At 44.2% G+C, this 19,945-nt stretch overlaps 1 protein-coding gene across 1 annotated transcript; it reads left to right on the forward strand.

Moving 5' to 3' along the window:
- The first annotated feature begins 1,148 nt into the window (after positions 1–1,148).
- LOC125115058 (C-C motif chemokine 23-like) lies at positions 1,149–5,084 on the forward strand. Its single transcript, XM_047758796.1, has 4 exons — positions 1,149–1,301; positions 3,509–3,559; positions 4,344–4,455; positions 4,811–5,084. The coding sequence occupies exons 1-4, from the start codon at positions 1,244–1,246 to the stop codon at positions 5,004–5,006; spliced, it is 417 nt and encodes a 138-aa protein (XP_047614752.1). The 5' UTR covers positions 1,149–1,243; the 3' UTR covers positions 5,007–5,084.
- Positions 5,085–19,945: the final 14,861 nt, after the last annotated feature.

Raw genomic sequence — 19,945 nt, forward strand, 5'->3', positions numbered from 1 at the left:
CAAAGAAATGACTCAAAGAGATGGAGAACCATCTAAATCAGTGCTGTCCAATAAAAGCATAACGCAATCACAGGGGTAATTTTAAATTTTCCAGTAGCCATAGTACTACTGAAATAGTACTATGAAATAATTTTCATAATGTATTTTCTTTAACTCAATATATCTAAAACCTTATCATTTCAACATGTAATCAATATAAAAAATTATTGAACTATTTTATTCCTGGGGAGGGGGATACTACATCTTTGAAACCTAGTATATTGTTTATACTCTCAGAATATTGCAGTTTAGACTAGCCCTCCCCCTCCTTTTTTTTTTTTTTTTTGGTCTTTTTAGGGCTAAACCCACGACATAGGGAAGTTCCCAGGATAAGGGTTAAATCAGAGATGTAGCCACCAGCCTACACCACAGTCACAGCAACGCATGATCCCAGCCGCGTCTGCAACCTGCCCCACAGCTCACGGCAATGCCAGATCCTTCACCCACTGAGCGAGGCCAGGAATTGAACCCACATCCTCATGGATACAAGTCAGGTTCCTTACCACTGAGCCATGACAGGAACTCCTGATTTATATTTTAACAGGACCACTCTGGCTGCAATGTTGAGAATGAACTGAAATAGGGCAAGGGCAGGGTGAGGAGACAAATGAGAGGTTTTTGCAAGAATCCTGGTGAGAAACAAGAGTGGCTTGGATCAGGTGGCGAGAGTAGAGGTGGCAAGGAATACTGCGATTCTGGACACATTTTTGAAAGCAGAGCCAACAGCACTTATTAATGAATTGGATGTGGGGGTGAAATAAAGAGAGGAATCAAAGATAAGGGTTCCAGATGACTGGGTTCACACATTAGAGCATTTTCCTCTGGGGATTACCCCCTGATAACAGGCTATCTGTGCCCTTGAATGGGGTTAACTCGCAAGGAAAAAATTCTGTTTAAAGGAGTCAGTGAAACTCCTAGAGGAAGGAACTTTCATGAAATAGTCACTCACTTTGCCTGTATCTCTTGGGCAGTTAGGAAAGCCTCAAGTCATCCTTGCCCTCTACTTCCTGTTGCCTTCATAGCCTTGTTCCCTTTTTTAGAAATAGCCTGTCATCTATTATATAGCCAAAGAACAAGGCATTCTGACCTCAGCCCTGTGACTTCCTGGTCCTCCTCTTCTTATAAATACAAAGGCAGAGCTGGGATCTTGGGGCATCAGAGAGCCCAGGAGTGCTCAGGCTGGCACAGTCTGCCCACCGGGAAGATGAAGACCTCGATTGCTGCCCTCTCAGTCCTCATCCTTGCCGCCCAGGCTGCGAAGGGTGAGTTCACTGAGCCTTCTCACAGGTGGGAAGGTTGATGGTAATTCACAGTCCAGGGAGGAGACACAGAAGGATACCTTTGCCCCAACATGGATGTGGCATTTGTTTAAAAGCAACAGTAGGGAGTTCCCATCGTGGCTCAGGGGAAATGAACCTGACTAGTATCTATGAGAACACAGGTTCGATTCCTGACCTCACTCAATGGGTTAAGGATCCGGTGTTGCCATGAGCTGTGGTGTAGTCACAGACTCGGCTCAGATCTGATGTTGCTGTGGCTGTGGCGTAGGTCAGCAGCTCTGGCTCCAATACAACCCCTAGCCTGAGAATTTCCATATGCCACTGTTGTGGCCCTAAAAAAAAAGAGAAAGAAATGAGCTAAAAGTTTAGTTATATTTGCCTAATTAGCATAATACAGGTCCACAGCTCATTATCCAAATGTTTTGGGCTAGATGTATTTAGATATATTTTGGAATGCAGAATTTTTGGGGTTTTAAAAAGGTAATACAATATGATCCAGCAATTCCACTCCAGAATATACCCAAAGGAACTGAAAGCAGATCCAGGAAGAGACATCTGTATGCCCATACTAGCAGGAGAATGATTTTTAATCGCCAAAATGTGGAAGCAACCCAAGTGCCCATTGACAAATGAATGGATTGAAAAACAGGGCATTTAAAAAAAAATGGGGAGTTCCTGTTGCGGCTCAGTGGGAATGAACCCTATTAGCATCCATGAGGACACAGGTTCGATCCCTGGCCTTGCTCAGTAGGTTGAGGATCCAGTGTTGCCATGAGCTGTGGTGCAGCTCGGATCTGGCATTGCTGTGGCTGTGACCTAAGCCAGCAGCTACAGCTCCAATTCGATCCCTAGCCTGGGAATCTCCATATGCTGCAGGTGTGGCCCTAAAAAGACAAAAAAAAAAATTCTGAGACATGCTACAACATGGATGAACACGGAAAACCTGATAAGCAAGATAAGCCAGTCACAAAGGGACAAATTGTATGATTCCACTCCTATGAGGCACTGAAAGCAGTCACATTCAGAGACAGAAAGTAGAATGGCAGTGGCCCGGGGGTGGGGTGGGGGGGAATGGGAACTTATTATTTAATGGGTACAGAGTTTCAGTTTTGCAAGATGAAAAAATTCCATGGATGGAGTTTGGCAAGTTGTTCGATGTGTGAATGTACCTCATGCTACTGAGCTGTAAACTTTAAAATGAGTAAAACTGCCAGCTTTATATTACGAACATTTTACCACATTCTAACAAAAATTCATATTTTTAGTTAAAAAGGTAACACATACCTGCCAGGTACACCTTAACCAAACACGGCAGTATTTCTGCTGCAAACACATGCAAATATTTATACTAATGGAATAAATAAAGCCTGTAAATAGCCTAACTTCACTCTGGAAGGCATTGAGCCACCAAATCAGTTCACGAAAACTTTTTCTGTTTCCAGAACCCTGTGGATTCCAGAAATGTAAGGAGAGCATTGTGGATTGTGTTACACTGCATAGCTATGGAACTGATGTACTCACGTTGGGTTTGCAGTAGCCTTTTTGTATTTAAAGTCAGGAGAATGTTTTCCTGCCTCAAACGTATTCAAACATTCCCTGAAAGTGGGATGGATGGGAGTTTGGCGTTAGGCGATGCAAACTGTTATCTTTAGAACAGATAAGCAATGAGGTCCTTCCGTAGAGCAGAGGGAATTGTACCCGATCTCTTGTGAAAGAACATGACGGAAGATAGTATGAGAAAAAGAGTTATATATATATTCTTTCTCTCATGCTATCTTCCGTCATGTTCTATCACAAGAGATTGGATTATTATATATATATATATATATATATATAAAATAAATATATATGATTGGGTCACTCTGCTGTATAGCAGAAATTGAAGCATTGTAAATCAACTATACTTTAATAAGAAATGTTCTAAATAAATTAATTTTTTATGAGACTGACACGCTACCTACTATGCTAACGAGGCACCTTAAATAAATTAATTTTTTTTTTTTTAAAGTTCCCTGCAAAACCTCAGGGCCCTGATGCAGAAACTCAGCCTGGAGGCACATCTGGTCTGGTGGTCCAGTATTATTGCCTCCCTACCAGGGAATGGGGTTGAGGAATGAGAGAGATGGAGATGTTAAGACTGTGCTGCTTCCCAGTAATTTTCTCCCCTCCTCGATTATTCTCTTAAATAGATCTGGCCATGATGAAGAACGTGAATCAACATTCAATGCTGTCTCATGGAGGTAAAGTTTTGTTATGGCGTATATTTTAAAACAGCCACAGAGTTCCCATTGTGGCGCAAGAGAAACAAATTCAACTAGGATCCATGAGGATGCAGCTTCGATTCCTGGCTCAATCAGTGGGTCAGGGATCTGGTGTTGCCATGAGCTGTGGTGTAGGTCACACACACAGCTCGGATCTGGTGTAGCTGTGGCTGTGGTGTAGGCTAGTAGCTGTAGCTCTGATTTGACTCCTGGCCTGGGAACCGCCATATGCCGTGGGTGCGGCCCTTAAAAGCAAAAACGAACAAACAAAAAACAGCCAGCAGGTACAGATCTGCTCAATGGCTTCAATCCATCTTTTTATAGGGCCTGGGGGGGTGGGGGTGGGGGTCCTGTGGGTGGTGACTATCCCCAAGGAAGTTCGGGCTGGGTCATGGGTCCACAGATGGCCTCTTCCATAGATGACCTCTATTCCATCTGGCTGTCCCGAGCGAGGGCTCACCTTGGGGGTGGGGGCAGATGGAAGGTGGAGGGTGCTCTCTGATGCCCCCTGCAGGCCTCAGACCCTTCCTGTTCTGGAAAAAAATGGTCCTGCCCCGTTGCGGTCCTGCCTGGGTGCCCTTCGACACACAGCTTCACCCTGCAGAGAGTGAAGCAAAGAGACACGAGCAAGGGCTGGGAGAGAAGAAAAACATCTCTTTCGAAGCTTGTACCTTCTCCCCCTTCCCAGCACTTGGGAGGAAAGGGGAAAGGAATCTAGGTTTCTTCAAACTCAATCCTTAGGTGACCTTTTCTCTTGGAGCAGGCTTTCACCGTCCTGCTGACTGCTGCTTCTCTTACACCCCACGAAAAATCCGATGTGTCATCATGAAAGCTTATACACTAACGGCCAGTGAGTGCTCCCAGCCTGCTGTCATGTAAGTGCCAAGCGCACCCAATGGATCCTGCCAGGTCAGCAGAGGCTCGTGTCCTACGAGGATCCCACAGGGCATCAAGCATGAGATGCTCCCGGTGAAGGGGGCAGCTTGGGGAGGAAGGAGAGGGCAGGTGCAAGGTTGCCCAAGAAAACCTTCGCATCACGAAGGGCGTCTCAGAGGCAGAGGGAGGGTCTCAGAGGGGAGCTGCTCCAAACCCCCGCAGCAGAGAAAGGAAAGACAGAACGGCCTGGGCTGAGTAGGGAATGGAGGGGCAGGGAGAATGGGGAATGGGGCGCCCCAGCCCCAGCTGCTGAATCTTCCACTGTGTGTAATCTTTCCCCCTCTGGCTCCCCAGCTTCCTCACCAAGAAGGGGCAGCGTGTCTGTACCAACCCTGATGACGAGCAAGTTCAGAAATGCATGTCAGAGCTGAAGCTGACCTCCACCACCAAGGACCTGAAAAGCATACTGCTTAAGAAGGAACACTTGAAATTGGCCAGCTCCCCTCCATCCTTTTGGCGCCGACCACCTCTTGGGGAAGCCTTGGCCTGAATTATTTTTAAAAAAGCAACAATTACTGTTCTGTTCTGGTTACAAAAGCAAAGCAGAAATAAAGAGTATTCCACTGCATTTCCTTGAACTTTAAGAGGAAGAAGAATCTGTAGGAGTCGCTGGACTTGGGATGTGTGGTTTTTTTCCAAAAGGAAACATGATGGTATAATTTTTTAAAGCTAAAAACATGGCATTCCAATACAGATTGAATATGCATCCAAGATATATTTAACCTATGAATGAGGGAGCCATTAAACTGATTCAAAGGTCCTCTGAGGGACAGAGGTTTACATAGTTTCTTTCTTTCTTTCTTTTTTTTTTTTTGTCTTTTGTCTTTTTAGGGCCACACCTGTGGCATATGGAGGTTCTCAGGCTAGGGGTCAAATCAGAGCTGTAGCCACTGGCCTACACCAGAGCCACAGCCATGCGGGATCCGAGCCACGTCTGCAACCTACACCACAGCTCATGGCAACGCCAGATCCTTAACCCACGGAGCGAGGCCAGGGATGGAACCCGCAACCTCATGGTTCCTAGTTGGATTCCTTAACCACTGAGCCATGACAGGAACTCCCAGAGGTTTATATAGTTGACTGGGGATGGCATCCTGAAATGTTTGCTAAGTGAGAGAAAAACAAATTAATATCCTATAGGGCAATAAATCTGTAACTTTGAGAATTATCTTTTCTACTAGGCAAAAATCAACTGCAACTGTGCTTGACAAAAATTTCCAAGTTAACGTGTAATTTCACAAAGTCTGGGACCTGGTCAATAGTAAATAGAATATCAATCAAAAGTACAGTTCCTGGAGTTCCTGCTGTGTCTCAGCAAAAACGAACCAGAAAAGAACTGGACCAATATCCATGATGATCAATCCCTGGCTTCACTCAGTGGGTTATGGATCTGGCATTGCTGTGGCTGTGGCGTAGGCCGGCAGCTGTAGCTCCAATTTGACCCCTAGTCTGGGAACCTCCATATGCTGCAGGTGTGGCCCTAAAAAACAAAAAAAAAAAAAAAAAAGAAAGGCCTGCAGTCATCCTTTTCCCTTACTTCTGTGTTTTGGATTGTTTTTTTTCTTAATAGATGTAACTTCCTTAAAGATATCGTCTTTAGGAGTTCCCGTCGTGGCGCAGTGGTTAACGAATCCGACTAGGAACCATGAGGTTGCGGGTTCGGCCCCTGCCCTTGCTCAGTGGGTTAACGATCCGGCGTTGCCGTGACCTGTGGTGTAGGTTGCAGACGAGGCTCGGATCCCGCGTTGCTGCGGCTCTGGCGTAGGCCAGTGGCTACAGCTCCGATTCAACCCCTAGCCTGGGTATCTCCATATGCCGCGGGAGCGGCCCAAGAAATAACAACAACAGACAAAAAGACAAAAAAAAAAAAAGATATCGTCTTTAAAGTTTAGGGACATTAGAAAAGCATTTAAAACTAAAATTCAGGAGTTCCCGTCGTGGCGCAGTGGTTAACGAATCCGACTAGGAACCATGAGGTTGCGGGTTCGGCCCCTGCCCTTGCTCAGTGGGTTAACGATCCGGCGTTGCTGTGAGCTGTGGTGTAGGTTGCAGACGCGGCTCGGATCCCGCGCTGCTGTGGCTCTGGCGTAGGCCGGTGGCTACAGCTCCGATTCGACCCCTAGCCTGGGAACCTCCATATGCCGCTGGAGCGGCCCAAGAAAGGAGTTCCCGTCGTGGCCAGTGGTTAACGAATCCGACTAGGAACCATGAGGTTGCGGGTTCGGCCCCTGCCCTTGCTCAGTGGGTTAACGATCCGGCGTTGCCGTGACCTGGGTGTAGGTTGCAGACGAGGCTCGGATCCCGCGTTGCTGCGGCTCTGGCGTAGGCCAGTGGCTACAGCTCCGATTCAACCCTAGCCTGGGTATCTCCATATGCCGCGGGAGCGGCCCAAGAGAAATAACAACAACAGACAAAAAGACAAAAAAAAAAAAGATATCGTCTTTAAAGTTTAGGGACATTAGAAAGCATTTAAAACTAAAATTCAGGAGTTCCCGTCGTGGCGCAGTGGTTAACGAATCCGACTAGGAACCATGAGGTTGCGGGTTCGGCCCTGCCCTTGCTCAGTGGGTTAACGATCCGGCGTTGCTGTGAGCTGTGGTGTAGGTTGCAGACGCGGCTCGGATCCCGCGCTGCTGTGGCTCTGGCGTAGGCCGGTGGCTACAGCTCCGATTCGACCCCTAGCCTGGGAACCTCCATATGCCGCTGGAGCGGCCCAAGAAATAGCAACAACAACAAAAAAAAAGACAAAAAAAAAACTAAAATTCATATCAATTTTACATTCATATCTATTAAAGCATGTACATTTATATTTATAATTACTAAATCTTGGTCACTTTTCTCATAAAATTCAGAAAAAGGGACCGAATTCTAAACAACACTTTTTGTTTGTTTTTTGGGGTGTTGTTGTTGTTGTTATTTGGGGATTTTTAGGGCCACACTTATGGCATATGAAATTTCCCAGGCTAGGGATTGAGTCGGAGCTGCAGCTGCTGGCCTACACCACAGCAGCATGGGATCTGAGCCCTGTCTCCAACCTACACCACAGCTCATGGCAATGCCAGATCTCCAAACCACTGAGCAAGGCCAGGGATTGAACCTACACCTTCATGGATATTAGTCAGGTTCATTACTGCTGCACTACAACAGGAACGCAACAACGCATTTTTTTAATTCAAAACAATGTCTAAGATTTTTCTGGGCCAAGATGGCAGAGTAGAAAGACCCTGAGCTCACCTTCTCTCATGAGCCCACCAAAATCACTATTTGCAGAACAACCATTGATTAAACAAAAACAAAAACAAAAACGGAACCTATCAGAAAAGATCTTTGGGCCAGTAGATATTGGGCTTGCCCTGACCCAATAGTTCGTAGGCACCAGTGCAGGGTTGCCTCAGGTGAAGCAGCTAACTGGATGGGAGCACAGCCCCACCAAGAGCAGATAGGTTTCCTTAAGACTCCCTGAGCCCACAGCCGCTTCTGGACATGGTCCCACTCACTAGAAGGCCTAGAACACAGCTCTAGAATCCCCAGGGCCCTGGCCTTGCCCTCCAGAAGCCTCTGGACAAGCATCAGCCACCAGGGGGCAGACAACAGATGCAAGAAAACCATAATCCCACAGCCTCTGGAACCAGCCTGCCCACCAGCAGGCCAGACCCTCCTTTAGACCAGTTGGGCCTCAATCCTGCCCACTAGCAGACCAAAACACGCTTTGGAGCAACCTGCATACTGTACTCAACTGTGTCAGGAACCACTCTGATACCAGCTCTAGGACCCTTAAGCCATGCAACCAGACTTCAGGGCCCAGCTTGGCCTGCTCCGAGTGAGGCATTAAGCCCAGGACCTGACTTTACCCACCGGTAGGCAGGCAACAGCCTGGAGTCTTCTAGACTCTGACTCCACCCACCAGTAAGCCAGTCTAGCCCCTGGGACCGAAGTTCTGCAGTCAGCTGCCTCATTACCTGACCCCCCCCCCCCCCCCCCGCAAACCAGCAGCCAGCAGCATCCATACCAGGCAGAGTGTGGCAACCAATCAGACCAGGAGACAACCAAGCCTACCAGACCACCCACATAGTCAGCCCACTGAAATAGGAGAAACCACTCAGCCCTCATAGGGGGAAACTCTAGGGCATATAGCTTGGATGACAAGAGGGGTGTGCACTTCTGGGATTCAGATGACATCTCCTACAGAAGGCTGTTTCTCCAAGGGTGGGAAACATCACTGATGTATCAGATACACAAAAATACAAACAGCAACTTAGGCAAAATGAGGTGATAGAGGAACATGCACCAGACAAAGGAACCAGATAAAACTTCAGAAGAAGAACTTCGTGAAGTAGAGAGAGGCAATCTACCTGAGAAAGAGTTCAGGGTAGCAAACATAAAAGTGATCAAAGAACTCAGGAGAAGAATGGATGCAGAGTGAGAAGTTAGAAGACTTTAATGAAGAGTTAGAAAATATAAAGAGGGAGTTCCCGTCGTGGCACAGTGGTTAACGAATCCGACTAGGAACCATGAGGTTGCGGGTTCGGTCCCTGCCCTTGCTCAGTGGGTTAACGATCCGGCGTTGCCGTGAGCTCTGGTGTAGGTTGCAGACACGGCTCGGATCCCGCGTTGCTGTGGCTCTGGCGTAGGCCGGTGGCTACAGCTCCAATTGGACCCCTAGCCTGGGAATCTCCATATGCCGCAGGAGCAGCCCAAGAAATAGCAAAAAGACCAAAAAAAAAAAAAAGTATACAATAAAAAAAAAGAAAAAGAAAATATAAAGAAAACCCAAAGAGAGAAGTTCCTGTTGTGGCACAGTGGTTAACGATTCCAACTAGGAACCATGAGGTTGCGGGTTCGATCCCTGGCTTCACTCAGTGGGTTAAGGATCTTATCTGCAGCAACCCAGCGTGCCTAGGTTTGCACTTTGGTTCTCCTTGCTAATGCATGTCCTGCTAACGACCCCTCATAAACCCCTTGGGGCCATGAGGTTCCTCTTTCTCTTGTTCTTTAGAGGACATATCATGCTTGTGCAAATGGCGTGCCCATCTGCACAGGTCCTACGTGCCTAGACCAATGCATTATGTCCTCATTCAGCTGACCCCATGAATAACTTATGCCTTTAGGTCTTTGTTCTTAAGCTTAAGTCATTTACCAGCACTGCGACTGTTTTTCAAGCAGGAAGATGGGGTAAAGTAAAGCAGGACAAGATGGAGTTTTCAGCAGAGAGGCTAAGAAAATATTGTAGAAACATGTCTCGTGACAACAGGGAATTCCTATAAGGCTATTAGCTAACTTTTCAGCAGAAACTCTATAGGCCAGAATGGAGTGACCCAATATATGTAAAGTGATAAAAAGGAAATATCTACAACCAAGAATACTCCAACCAGCAAGGCTCTCATTCAGATCTGACAAAGAAACCAAAAGCTTTACAGACAAGCAAAAGTTAAAAGAGTTAGCACTGCCAAACAAGCTTTACAAGAAATGTTAAAGGGACTTCTCTAAGAAAAAAAAAGGAAAAAAAATTACACAACTAGAAACAAGAAAATTATGAAAGGAAAAACCTCATCAGTAAATGAAAATACACCATAAAGGTAGTAAATCAGCCATGTACAAAGCCAGTAGGAAGGTTAAAAGACTAAAGTAGTAAAAGCATCTATATCCACAATAAAACAATTAAGGGATAAGCAAAACAATTCTATATAAATATGATATGAAAAATAATAATCATGAGAGAAGGAGAGTAAAACTGTAGATCTTTAAAAATTTATTTTATTATTATCATTATATAATTATTATTATTTTTTGTCTTTTAGGGCCATGCTGGTGGCATTTGGAGGTTCCCAGGCTAGGGGTCCAGTTGCAGCTGTAGCCACTGACCTACACCAGCCTACACCAGAGCCACAGCAACGCAGGATCCGAGCTGCATTCTGCAACCTACACCACAGCTCACAGCAATGCCGGATCCTCAACCCACTGAGCAAGGCCAGGGATCGAACCCGCATCCTCATGGATGTTAGTTGGGTTCATTAACCACTGAGCCATGATGGGAACTCCTAAAATTCATTTTAAATGAGAGATCAACAACTTAAAACAATCACATATGCATATATAGATTGCTATAAAAAAAAAAACACCTCATAGTAACCACAAACTAAACAGCCAATGGATCCCTGAAAAAGTCAAAGAAGAAATCCAAAAATACCTAGAGACAAATGAAAAACTGATAATCAAAAATCTATGAGACACAGCAAAAGCAAGTTTAAGAGAGAAGTTTATAGCAATTCAAGAGAAATCTCAAATAAACAATCTAACCCTACAACTAAAATAGAAAAAGAATAACAAACAAAACCCAAAGGTACTAGAAAGAAAGAAATCATAAGGATCAGGGCAGAAATAAGTGAAATGGAAAAACTTTTTTTTTTAAATAGAAAACATTGGAGTTCTCGTCATGGTGCGGCAGAAACAAATCTGACTAGGAACCATAAGGTTGCGGGTTCAATCCCTGGCCTCACTCAGTGGGTTAAGGATCCGGCATTGCCATGAGCTGTGGTGTAGGTCACAGATGCAGCTCGGACCTGGTGTTGCTGTGGCTGTCGTGTAGGCTGGCAACCACAGCTCCAATTCGACCCCTGGCCTGGAAACCTCCATATGCTGCGGTGTGGCCCCAAAAAGACAAGAGACCCCCCCCAAAAAAAATAGAAAACATCAATGAAACTAAGAGCTTGTTCTTTGAAAAAATAAACAAAATTGATAAACCTCTGGCCAGATTCCTCAAGAAAAAAGGGAGAATGCCCAAATCAGTAAAACCAGAGATGCAAAAGGAGAAATTACAACTGGTACCAGAGAAATACAGGGGATAATAAGAGACTACTATGAAAAACTATACACCAATAAAATGGACAACCTTGAAGAAACGGACAAATTCTTAGAAATGTATAGTTTCCCAAGACTGAACCAGGAAGAAATAGAAATTATGAAGAGACTAATTACCAGCAATGAAATTGAATCAGCAATTTTTAAAACTCCCAACAAACAAAAGTCCAGGATCAGATGGCAACACAGGTGAATTCTACCAAACATTTAGAGAAGAGTTTTAACATCTATTCATCTCAAACTATTCCCCTCAAAAAATGCAGAGGAAAGACCATCTCCAAACGTATTCTATGAGGCCAGCATCACCTTGATTCCACAACCAAAAACGCCACACAAAAAAAGAAAATTACAGGCCAATACCACGGATGAATATAAACACAAAAATCCTCAACAAAATACTAGCAAACCAAATCCAACAATATATTAAAAGGATAATACACCATGATCAGGTGGGGTTTATCCCAGAAATGCAAGGATTTTTCAGTCTCTGCAAATCAATCAATATGATACAACACATCAACAAACTGTAGAATAAAAACCATATGGTCATCTCAATAGTTACACAGAGAGTTTTTGACAAAATTCAACATCCATTTTATGATTAAAAAAAAAAACGCTCAAGAAAATAGGAATGTACCTCAAAATAATAAAAGCCAAATATGACAAGCCTACAGCTAATATCACATTCAATGGTGAAAAAGTTAAAGCATTTCCTCTAGGCTGAGGGGTAAGACAAGGATGCCCATTCTCACCACTTTTATTCAATATAGTATTGGAAGTCCTAACCACAGAAATCAGACAAGAGGAAAAAAAAAAAAAAAAAAGAGGGAATTCTCATTGCGACTCAGTGGAAACGAATCCAACTAGTATCCATGAGGATGGGTTTGATCCCTGTCCTCCTTCCATGGGTTAAGGATCTGGCATTGTTGTGAGCTGTGGTGTAGGTCAAAGATGCGACACAGATCCCGCATTGCTGTGGATGTGGAGTAGGCCAACAGCTGCAGCTCCAATTCAACCCCTAGCTTGGGAATTTCCATGTGCCACAAGTGCGGCCCTAAAGAGAAAAAAAAAAAAAAGGAATCCAAATTGGTAAGGAAGAAGTAAAACTGACACTGTTTCTAGATGACATGATACAATACATAGAAAATCCTAAAGACACCACCAGAAAACTACTAGAGCTCATCAATGAATTCAGTAAAAATTGCAGGATACAAAACTAATATACAGAAATCTGCTCCATTTCTACATACTAACAATGAACTACCAGAAAGAGAAATCAAGGAAACAATTCCATTTATCAAAAGATTAAAATAAAAAAGATTAAAATATCTAGGAATAAAACTACCTAAGGAAGTAAAAGACCTGTACTCAGAAAACTATAAGACACTGATGAAAAAAACCAAATATAACACAAACGGATAGAAAGGTATAACGTGTTCTGGGATTGGAAGAATTAATTTTGCTAAAATGACCACACCACTCAAGACAGTCTACAGATTCAATGCAATTTCTATCAAAATCAAAATACCAATGGCATTTTTCACAGAAATAGAACAAATAAATTTTAAAATCTTGGAGGAGTTCCCATCGTGGCACAGCAGAAACAAATCCAACTAGGAACCATGTATGTGTAAATATATATATAAATACATAAATATATAAATATATATATATATATGGAATACTACTCAGCCCTAAAAAAGGATGAAATTTTGACATTTTGCAACAATATGGATGAATTTGGAGGGTATTATGCTAAGTGAAATAAGCCAGATGAAAACAAATACTGTATGATATCATTTATATGCATATTTTAAAAATACAACAAATTTGTGACTATAACAAAAAAAAAAAAAGAAACAGATTCACTGGGAGAACAAATTAGTGGTTACCAGTGGGTTGAGTGAAGAGGGAAGGAGCAATATTGGGGTGGAGGTTAAAAAGGTACAAATTATTATGGATAAAATAAGCTACAAGGATACAGTGCACCACAAAGGGAATATAACCAATATTCTATAATAACTCTAAATGGAGAATCATTTTTTTTTTGTCTTTTCTATGGCCTCACCTGTGGCATATGAAGGTTCCCAGGCTAGGGGTCCAGTTGGACCTGTAGCCGCCAGCCTACACCGGCCTATGCCAGAGCCACAGCAACGCGGGATCCGAGCTTCGTTCTGCAACCTACACCACAACTCATGGCAATGCCAGATCCTCAACCCACTGAGTGAGGGCAGGAATCGAACCTGCATCCTCTTGGATCCTAGTCGGATTCATTAACCACCAAGCCATGACGGGAACTCTGAGAATAATTTTTAAAAATTGTGAATTGGGAGTTCCCATCGTGGCTCAGTGGTTAATGAATCTGACTAGGAACCATGAGGTTGCAGGTTCGATCCCTGGCCCTGCTCAGTGTGTTGAGGATCTGGCATTGCCATGAGCTGTGGTGTAGGTTGCAGACGCAGCTCATATCTGGCGCTGCTGTGGCTCTGGCGTAGGCCAGCAGCTACAGCTCTGATTAGACCCCTAGCCTGGGAACCTCCATATGCCACAGGAGTGGCCCTAGAAAAAGCAAAAAGACAAAAAAAAAAAATTTGTGAATTGTGGCGCAGCAGGCTAAGGACCCAGTGTTGTCACTGTAGCAGCTTGGCACAGGTTTGATCCCTGTTCCACATGCGCAGGCTGGTCAAAAAAAAAAAATTGTGAATCACTGCATTGTACACCTGTAAATTATATAATATTGTATCTACTAGACAACTAACAAAAATCTAAAAAAAAAAAAAAACCCACAAATTCTCCTCTTATCCTCCCTACTAAAACAGCTATCTTTGAAGTTTGACTACAGTTGTTTTGGGGGGTTTTGTTTCTATGTTTGTTTGTTCCTTTTGTCTTTCTAGGACTGCACCTGCGGCATATGGAGGTTCCCAGGCTAGGGGTCGAATCGGAGCTGTAGCCACTGGCCTACACCACAGCCACAGCAATGCCAGATCCAAGCCGTGTCTGTGACCTACACCACAGCTCATGGCAACACCGGATCCTTAAACCACTTAGCGAGGACAGGGATCAAACCCACAACCTCATGGTTCCTAGTCGGATTCGTTAACCACTGAGCCATGACAGGAACTCCTGACTATAGTTTTAAAAAGTTTCTTTACTCCAGTATTTGGGAGTAGCAGGAAAGTCAGGAGATGACTAGAGGCACAAGGGATGGGTGAGGAGGGGTGAGGTGGTGGGGGTAAAGCACAGATGCATACGGCTTAAACAAGCCAGGGAGTTCCTGTTGTGGCACAGCGGGTTAAAAACCCAACCAGTATCCACGAGTTCCCAGGTTCAATCCCTGGCCTTGGCTCAGTGGGTTAAGGATCCGGTGTGGCCGTGAGTTGTGTAGGTCAAAAATGCTGCTCTGATCCTGCGTTGTTATGGCATAGGGATGGCGGCTACAGCTCCGATTAGACCCCTAGCCTGGGAACCTCCATATGCGGAGGGTGAGGCCCTTAAAAATAAATAAAGAAACATGCATTTCAGGTGTTTCTTATGCAGGTGGTCCTAGACCCTCACTTGGAGATACCATTTTACAAGGCATGGGTAAGCAGACAGGAAGGCAGGTGGACCCAAGAAGGGGAAGAGTGCCTGGGTGTATTTCACTCTTTCATGAATGCCTTTCTTTTTTCCCAGCCTAAGTGGAAATCCCTCGTTCCCCAGTTGTAAATGCAGATTCTGAATACAGGGGCCCTGGCTCTGGTGGGCGAAAAGAAAGGAGAGGTGGGACCAGCCAGGCTTCCAGAGGTTGTCAGAGAGCTTCATTTCTAGGGGGCGCAGGGGGGTGGGCCTTCTTGTCTTCCACCAGGAGTTATCCAGGGCACAGCCCAATCACCTCTCTGGTCCACGGTCCCCTCTGGAAGACTCCCACAGCAGATACCCTTCTTTATTTAGAGAACTATGCTTGCAGCTTTATCCCGGGGCAAATCCCTGACTGTCCTAAAGCAGGGACTGAGAAGGTCTTTGGACCCAAGCGTCTTCTCCCAACATTCCGTGACTCTGATCTTTGGGTTACGCAGGGCCCTGCTGGAAACACGTTTTCTTCATGATCTTCCCCTTCACCGATAGGAGGAGTTCCCAACGCACTGACATATTCTCGAAGGGCAAGGGATGCAGTTTGTTTTGTTCTCGTGGTTTCTCCAACACCTGCCCCAATGTATAACATACAGTAATCACTCAATCATTATCTTGAGTGATGATTAATGCCTGTCTCAGGATTCCAGCGAAAGGGAGAGCAGTGCTCTGGCTGGGATAGTGAGGGAAGGCTTTATGGTGGCATCTAAAAGGAACCTTGCAGGGTGGTTTGGGTTTCCTAGGAATGTTGAGAGGAGGCACATTTCTGGCAGAGGCACCGCAGGAAATCAAGGAAGCAAAAGAGAACATACTGTTTTTGAGGAACCACAAAAATAGAGCCTATGAATATTATGCAACTGACCAAACATAACATGCTATTGTCTCCTCAAAAGCTCAAGGAACTGCTGTGATTGACCAGATGCTTGGTTAGAAAGGAAAATCTTGGTTTCCATCCCTCTTTGCTGTTCAACAGCCATTGTCATGACCCAAAGCTTTGATCAGGAGACACCTGGGCCTCTGTGACTGCCCCCTGCCAGGTGGTCCAGGCTTGCCACTTCGTTCTCCTGAGCTAACAATTCGACCGGCCAGAGAACCCAGCGAAACACACACACATTGCCCTTAGGTCTAGCACTGTTTTCATTCCAACAGCTCTTTGAGATCTTCAAGCCTCTGAAACAAAATCTCAATGCAGAAGCCAAAAGCTGCTGTTGCCACCGCAAGTGATGAGAGCAACAAGAAAGATCATACATGGGTCAAAATATAGGCCAAAACCCTGGGCACCTGCGTTTGCCCCCTTTCATCCCTTCCAATTGCAATGACAGAATACGAAAGAAAACAATTATTAAAAATAAATTCATAGTAGAAGGAGAGACTCAGAAAAGGTAATATTGGCGGACCACAAGATAAGAAATTTCTGATCTATATAAAGGCCATTTGTCAACTTGAAGGCAAAACACAGGGCGGCTGAAAAAACTGTGGTAGATGGAAGGACAGGCCAGCGGACACCTGCTGTAGAGCACAGGGAACTCCACCCAGTATCCTGTGATCATCTATGAGGGAAGAGAATCTGAAAGAGAGTGGATGTGTGTATGTGTATAACTGAATCACTTTGTTACACAGCAGAAGTTATCCCAACCTTGTAAATCCACTATACTTCAATAAAACTTTCTAAAAATGGGGAAGAAAAGAATATTTCAGTGTGTTAGAGACTATGATACAATGATTTTCATAAATTTAGAATATTTATTCAGTAACTAGTTTCTTTCTTTTTTCTTTTTTTTTTTTTGTCTTTTTGCTATTTCTTTGGGCCGCTCCCTTGGCATATGGAGGTTCCCAGGCTAGGGGTCGAATCGGAGCTGTAGCCACCAGCCTATGCCAGAGCCACAGCAACGCGGGATCCGAGCCGCGTGTGCAACCCACACCACAGCTTACAGCAACGCCGGATCATTAACCCACTGAGCAAGGGCAGGGACCGAACCCACAACCTCATGGTTCCTAGTCGGATTCGTTAACCACTGCGCCACGACGGGAACTCCAGTAACTAGTTTCTGATCTCATATGTCAAGCACTCTCGTAGGCACTGGGGAAAATTATGGTGAATAGGACAAAATCACCATCTTGCAGGAGTTTTCTGTTACTCAACTGTCATTAATCTCCTTTGTCCAATGACTTATTCAATGACCTGAACAAAATTCCATCAACAAAGTAAAAAATATTCCAGTGTATAGAGAAGACTGAAAGTAATAAATATGACATCCATATGTAAGAACCATATCTAATTCATCCCTAAATCTCTAAATTATTGTGAGACACTGGATTAAAATGATGAGGTCAGTTGCAGCCAGCCTGGGACTCAGGCCTCCCCAGACCCTAGCCAGGATGTCCAAGAGCTGAAAAGATCAAATATGAAAACACACCAGTTAGGGAGTTCCCATTGTGGCTCAGCAGTTAACAAACCTGATTAGTATCCATGAGGATGCACGTTCGATTCCCAGCCTTGCTCAGTGGGTTGGGGATCTGGCGTTGCTGTGAGCTGTGGTATAGGTCGGAGACATGGGTCGGACAGCTCTGATTCCATCCCTAGCCTGGGAACTTCCATACGCCGCACCTCCATATTTATATTTATTAAACAACATAACATAACAAAATAAAATATATACTAGTTAGGAAGCCATGCTATAGATCAGGACTTCTGAAACTCTAACACACATAAATAAGAATTACCTGAAGTGCTTGTTAAAACACAGATGGCTGTGTCCCCCCTCCAGAAATTCTTATTTAGTAGGACCAGATGGGGCCGAAGAATGAGCATTCCCATCAAGTTCCCAGGTAATGCTGATGCTGCAGGGTGGGGTGGAAATTAGAAAAGGAACTCTCACCCTCCGCTTTGTAACTTCAGCATTGTTTGCCACTTTTATATAAAGCACACTTTTCTTCAGTAACCAAAAAATAATTTCAAAGAATCGAAAAGAGGAACCATCATTGTCTTTTCAAGGACAAACAACAAAATGGGCTGGTTCTCGACTTGTGTTAATACTTATTTTTTTTCCTGATGAAGCTTATCAAAACTGCTTAGTTATAAAAGAAATATACAATTGCGAAAAGTTGAAACTTGGCTAAATAAGCCTGAAAACAATTTTGACTTTTTTGTAAAGATATTAGAAGTTGTACAAAATACCTGTACTTAAAAGTGGTTTAAAGGAGAGTTCCCGTTGTGGCTCTGTGGTAATGAACCCAACTAGTATCCATGAGGATGCGGGTTTGATTCCTGGCCTCAGTGGGTTAAGTATCGGGCGTTGCTGTGGTTGTTACCAGAGGCTGGTGACTGCAGCTCTGATTCGACCCCTAGCCTGGGAATTTCCATATGCTGCATGTACAGCCCTAAAAAGCAAAAAAAATAAAAAATAAAAAATAAAGTATTTAAGGAAGTTCTCTAGTAGCTCAGTGGGTTAAGGATCCCGCTGTGGCACAGGCTGCAACTGCAGCATGGGTTCAATCCCTGTCCCAGAAACTTCCACATGCCACAGGTGCAGCCAAAAAAAGAAAAAACACATTTTTCTTTTAAAAAAAAAATCCATATTTTCACTATTTTATTTTAGTACGACAGACAAGATTTTTAAAGTAACATAGTGCAATCCCTTTTCTCTTGGCATGGGCCAGGGAGCTCAACTGATGGCTCAGCGAGGGCTGGAGCAGAGGGTATGACCCACATAGTTGAGGCCAATGGGGCCTAAAGACTTGTTATATCAAGGGAGGTAGAAAGAAGTAAACGTATTGAGGATCCCACCCGCCTTTTCCGTATTACTCAGTACTTTAAAATCAGTGAATATATGTTGCTTTAGAAAACAGTTTTAATTTTTTTTTCTTTTTTCTTTTTAGGGCCGCACCTGTGGCATATGGAGGTTCCCAGGCTAGGGGTCTAATCAGAGCTGTAGCCGTCGGCCTACACCATAGCCACAGCAACACGGGATCCAAGCTGCGTCTGCAACCTACACCACAGGTCACGGCAACGCTGGATCCTTAACCTACAGAGCAATGCCAGGGTTCGAACCCACATCCTCATGGATGGTAGTCGGGTTCGTTAACTGCTGAGCCAAGAGGGGAACTCCTAAAATTTTTTATTATAGTTGATTTACGATGTTCTGTCAATTTCTGCTGTACAGCAAAACGACCCAGTTATACATACATATATATATAGATACACACACACATATATATATATATACACACATACATTCTTTTTCTCACACTACCCTCCATCATGCTCCATCACAAGTGACTAGATCTAGTTCCCTGAGCTACACAGCAGGATCTCATTGCTTCTCCACTCCAAATGCAATCGTTTGCATCTACTCACCCCAAACTCCCAGTCCATCCCACTCCCTCCCCCGCCAGCAACCACAAGTCTGTTTTCCATGTCCAGGAGTTAGTTTCTTTTCTGTAGATAGGTTCATTTGTGCCAAATATTTGATTCCAGATATAAGTGATAGCATATTGGAAAGCATTTTTAACATTGTTAAAAGGTACTGCATACTCACCAGTTGGCAACAGGAGGTCTCTGATGATGCTGCTGCCAAAGTCCATTCATCCCACCGAACTACAGTTTTAATTTACTTTTTTTGAGTCCTTCTTTTAATTTATGAGTCCTCTGAGCTCAAAGTCATTTTCATTCCCGCACTCCAAGCCCAGCCCATGAAACTGATGGCAGAGAAGGGATACAGTCACGAAAGCCATTCTTGCTTTGTCCTGGGTACATGGATGATATAGACTTTTCTTACCTTTGTCATTAAGTTGGAGCCAGGTGACTTCCTTTTGGCCACAGAGTGTAAGTGAAAGTAATTTATACCGTTGCTAGAACTGGGCCATACAAATCTGCCATCCCTCTCTGCCTCTCCCCTTTGCAGCAAACGGGGAGACCTCTTGTTGAAAATGGCAGCATTACAAGACTAAAGAAGCCTTGCA

The sequence above is a fragment of the Phacochoerus africanus genome, chromosome 14, assembly GCF_016906955.1.
Source record: "Phacochoerus africanus isolate WHEZ1 chromosome 14, ROS_Pafr_v1, whole genome shotgun sequence".
NCBI classification, from domain to species: Eukaryota; Metazoa; Chordata; class Mammalia; order Artiodactyla; family Suidae; genus Phacochoerus; species Phacochoerus africanus.

Bases quoted from the DNA above. Each gene is read 5' to 3' on its own strand.
- LOC125115058 (XM_047758796.1), top strand. From the start codon at position 1,244: ATGAAGACCTCGATTGCTGCCCTCTCAGTCCTCATCCTTGCCGCCCAG. The intron at 3,560-4,343 runs GTAAAGTTTTGT...CTCTTGGAGCAG, and splicing joins TTCAATGCTGTCTCATGGAG to GCTTTCACCGTCCTGCTGAC. The intron at 4,456-4,810 runs GTAAGTGCCAAG...CTGGCTCCCCAG, and splicing joins TGCTCCCAGCCTGCTGTCAT to CTTCCTCACCAAGAAGGGGC.